Source organism: Andrographis paniculata, unplaced genomic scaffold (genome assembly GCF_009805555.1).
Source record: "Andrographis paniculata isolate CXL003 unplaced genomic scaffold, ASM980555v1 Contig15END, whole genome shotgun sequence".
Classification (NCBI taxonomy): domain Eukaryota; kingdom Viridiplantae; phylum Streptophyta; class Magnoliopsida; order Lamiales; family Acanthaceae; genus Andrographis; species Andrographis paniculata.
In genome coordinates, this window is record NW_026137435.1 from 2,621,102 (window position 1) to 2,625,785 (window position 4,684).

Genomic DNA, 4,684 nt, shown 5'->3' on the forward strand with positions numbered 1-4,684 from the left:
GTTTTGGTTTGGATTTATAAATACTAAAAAATTGAATTTGAATAATTGATTGAAGTGATATAAATAAATATTGATGTGATATTTTAAATGTAAATTAAATTTATAATATAATATAATAAAAATGTAATTATTTGATTTGATATATTTTTTTAAAAAAATTAAATAGTAAAAATATGTATTAAAATCCACCAAACAACACAACCTTAATTTTCCTTACCTTACTATTAAACCAAACACAATTTTAGACTCATTTTGTAATCTTCAATTCTATTTGTTTTTTATTTAAATAACTTTTAAAACAACATATTCATTAATCATTTTTCTATAAAATATAACCTCAACTAACAACTTTCTTCTAATACCATTTAAAAACATAATAATCACAATAATAATAATAATAATAATAATAATAATAATAATAATAATAAATGCAAAAGAGCACACCCTTACTCATTACCCATTTGTCCTCTATAAATTTCAAGCATGGCGTGGCACATCAAGGCAATGCAAAAACAAATCTCTGTCGGGTGCTGACATGATTTTTCAGACAACAACGTAGCAGCAGCTACTCACAGTCATAGTCACAGAAGAACTCTTCCTGCACTAGTCGAAAGCCGTGTTGCCAACATGGCCGTGTTGCCAATGCCAATGCTCCTCCTCCTACTCTTTCTCCGCGCTTCAGCTGCCAAGAACTCCGACTCAAACCCATACATCGTGCACATGGACGTGAACAAGATTCGATCTCTGGACCCCGCTCCCGGACCTCCCAACACATTGTATCACTCCCTCCTCCGATCCGTCGCCGCCGATAACCGCCGGCTGCCGGCCGAACCTCCCGAGCTTCTTTACGTCTACGAAAATGCCTTCACCGGCTTCTCCGCAAAACTCTCCGATCAAAACCTCCAACGCCTTAAAACCGTCGATGGCTTTCTCTCGGCCACTGAGGACGAACTCCTCACCCTACACACGACCCATTCGCCGCGTTTCCTCGGGCTACAAAAAGGCCGGGGCTTGTGGGAGCCGGAGAATCTCGCTTCCGACGTCATTATCGGCGTCGTCGACACCGGGATATGGCCCGAGCACCCGAGCTTCGGAGCGTCGGGTGCCCCGCCGCACGACCCTTCCCGATGGAAAGGCAAATGTCAGCGCGGCGCGAATTTTACGTGTAACCAGAAGCTCGTCGGCGCGAGGGCCTTCTTCAAAGGGTACGAGTCGATAGCCGGACGGATAAACGAGACGTTGGATTACAGATCGCCCCGGGACTCTTCCGGGCACGGGACGCACACGGCCTCGACGGCCGGGGGCAATTTCGTGAGCGGCGCGAATCTTTTTGATCTGGCGAAAGGATCGGCAGCCGGAATGAGGCCTACGGCGAGGATCGCCGCGTACAAGGCTTGTTACCGGTTGGGCTGCGCGAGCTCCGACATATTGGCTGCCGTCGACCGCGCCGTCAAGGACGGCGTCGATGTCCTGTCCCTATCCTTAGGCGGCACGGCGAAATCGTTTGACGCGGATAAATTGGCGATCGCGGCATTTGGCGCGGTTAAAAGGGGCATCTTCGTCACGTTCTCTGCCGGGAACTCCGGCCCGACCGAATCGACTGTCACGAACATCGCGCCGTGGATGATGACGGTCGCTGCGAGCTATACGGACCGGACTTTTCCGGCCGAAATCCGGCTCGGAAATGGCCAGTCTTTCGTCGGTGCGTCGTTGTACGTTGGCCGGCCGACTAGGCCGCTTCTATTGGCGTACGCCGAGGGCGGCACCGCCGCCGCCCGTTTCTGTGTCGGAAACTCGCTGTCGCCGGAATTAGTCAGGGGTAAGATTGTCATTTGCGACAGGGGAATTAACGGCAGGGTAGCGAAGGGGGAGGAAGTGAAGAAAGCCGGCGGCGCCGCCATGATCCTGGCGAACAATGACAACCAAGGCGACGAGCTATTTGCCGATCCGCATGTCCTCCCGGCGGCGGCGATCGGCGCCACGGCAGCCAGGGCACTCAAACTATACTTAAACCAGACAGCCAACGCCACCGCCGGAATAAAGTTCGACGGAACAGTGTACAACAATCCGGCGCCGGTCGTGGCGGCGTTTTCATCGCGCGGCCCGAGCCGGATCGCTCCGGAGATCATCAAGCCGGACGTCACGGCGCCGGGGGTGAACATACTGGCAGCATGGCCGCCGAACATCAGCCCGTCGGAGATCCCGACGGACAAAAGACGCGGACTTTTCAACATCGTCTCCGGCACCTCCATGTCGTGCCCCCACGTCAGCGGCCTGGCGGCGCTGCTCAGGTCACGCCACAAGAACTGGTCGCCGGCGGCGATCAAGTCCGCCCTAATGACAACAGCTTACACCAAGGATTCAAAAAACTCCCCCATACCCGACGCCGCCGGGCCCAAATCTGCGACCCCATTCTCAATCGGGTCGGGGCATGTGGATCCGGAAAAGGCGTCGGATCCGGGTCTGGTGTACGACATAGACGGGTCGGATTATCTTCTCTACCTGTGCAGCCTGAGCTACAATTCATCGCAGATTGCGCTGTTCGCCGGCGGGAATTTCGCCTGCCCTAAGGGCTCCGATCTTCAGCCCGGCGATTTGAACTACCCGTCGTTCGCTGTCGTGTTTAATGCGAGCAAACCGAATTCTGTAAAAACGTACAGAAGAACAGTGACGAACGTGGGGATTCCTGTGAGCAGTTATGCAGTGAAAGTGGAGGAACCTGAAGGAGTGTCGATCGAAGTTAAGCCTGCAGTTCTTAAATTCAGGAAATTGGGAGAGAAGCTGAGCTATGGTGTGAGGTTTGATGCGCGGACCGGGGTTGTTTCGAGCAAATTTTCATTCGGTTCGATAGTTTGGGTTTCGGAGCATCACTCTGTAAGGAGCCCCGTTGCAGTGAGTTGGGTGAACCAGTGAGAGAGAGAGAGAGAGGATTAGGGTTTCCAATTTGAACGGTTACATGTTATTGATTCTGCAGTTTCAGGAATCTTCCATTATTTGCACTTTATTTATCGGGTTGGGATTAGGTGCATGATGCTCGTTTAACCATGTTATTACAATTTTTAATGCTTAAGGCTTGTATTAATTTTTAGAAGTTTAATAGTAATTTTAAATTTTTTTAACTAATTTATGCTTTCATTCTCCTTCGCCTTCTCACGTAGAAAAATACCTAAAACTCTTTCAACAATATTAATAGATGAAATTGAGGGACGCGAGTAAAATCAATTATTCATTATTAAAAAACGATCTGCATCAAATACGATACTTCGATAGTCAACATTTCATCTTCTATAAATCAGCATCTTGATACAATGTACACAACATCTCGTAAGTTGTTTTCATGTATTGGATTGTAATAATACTTCAATATTAGGTGTTTTTGTGGGATTTAATAATTACCGTCAAACATCTATATTTTGGGCAACATTGTTGTACGAAGAAACACAAGATTCATTCAAATAGATTTTCAATATTTTTTTAAATGCATAGGTTGTCGTGCACCAAAAACTATTTTTACGGATCAAGATTTGACTATGGTTCCAAAACTAAAGGAAACATTGCCAACAACATATCAGTCTTTGTACACATGATTTAATTGCAAAATATTATAAACATTGTATATAAGCATTTACATATACTAAACTAAGTATTTTACTAAATACCAATAAGCATATTTGTTTATTATATTTAGAATGTTACCGTATTATCAAATATTATAAGTGTTATCCAGAAAATGCCAAAAAATGAATTTAAACATACTTTTCAAAACCTATTAACACAAATAGAAAAAGGATGAATAAGCATTTAAATATTCTGAACCCAACATTTTATTTAATACGAACAAGCATCTCCATGTATTGTGTTTAGCATGTTACTGTATAATCAAACATTATGAGTGTTATCTAGAAATTGCCCAAAAAAACACCCTAAACATGTTTTTATAACACTACGGATTTAAACTAATATCCAAACAGAAAAGAGCCATCAAAATATCAGATTAGAAAATGCCGAAATAAACTTCGGTTTACGACGGGTCAATTGGGCGACGGTAGTGGTTCGCGGCGGGTCCTAGGTTAGCAGAAGAACGACGATTTTCGGCAGCGATCTGATCGACTGGTGGTCAACTGTTCGGAGCAAAAAGAAAAGAGGGAGGAAAAGATAGATAGAGAAGAAGAAGTAGAGAAGAAAGAAGAAGAATATGGCAGCAGCTGCTAGCGCTGGGGAAGGCGCTTCCGCGACTAGGCAGTGGCTATTGTCGGCGCGATTTGGTTGATCGCGAGAGAGAAAGGGGGAGGGGAAGAGAGAAAGAGGGAGTTGAGAGAAAGAAATATTTACGCACATATAAATCCTTTAACTTTTTTAAAACTTAAAAAGACAATTCTACCCCTCTTTAATCTAAATCATCTAAATTTATTTACTGTGATGGACGGTCCATATTCTATCAGCATGATGCTGATGGTGCACCATCAGCACTGAATCCATCTCCTTATTTACCTGTATTTGTCTATTGTAATATGTTGGATTTGGGATCAAATATGTGTATGGAATATATTGTTAAAGTCATTATTTTATCAAGTCATATTATTTAAATGGTCTAATTAATATAATTAATTTTATACTGGTAGGTTTGATTGTTATGGAATGAAAGTGCAGCTATCCGTATAATATTATTATTTTGGTGACGTGA

General features: G+C 44.4%; 1 protein-coding gene across 1 annotated transcript; it reads left to right on the forward strand.

Annotated features, from left to right (window-relative positions):
* Positions 1-513: 513 nt before the first annotated feature.
* On the forward strand, positions 514-3,081 carry LOC127260171 (subtilisin-like protease SBT1.1). The gene has a single exon (XM_051287873.1). The coding sequence runs from the start codon at positions 628-630 to the stop codon at positions 2,911-2,913; it is 2,286 nt and encodes a 761-aa protein (XP_051143830.1). The 5' UTR covers positions 514-627; the 3' UTR covers positions 2,914-3,081.
* The last annotated feature ends 1,603 nt before the right edge of the window (positions 3,082-4,684 follow it).

What these genes read in the sequence shown, in the direction of transcription:
- LOC127260171 (XM_051287873.1), top strand. Translation starts at nt 628, where the DNA reads ATGGCCGTGTTGCCAATGCCAATGCTCCTCCTCCTACTCTTTCTCCGC.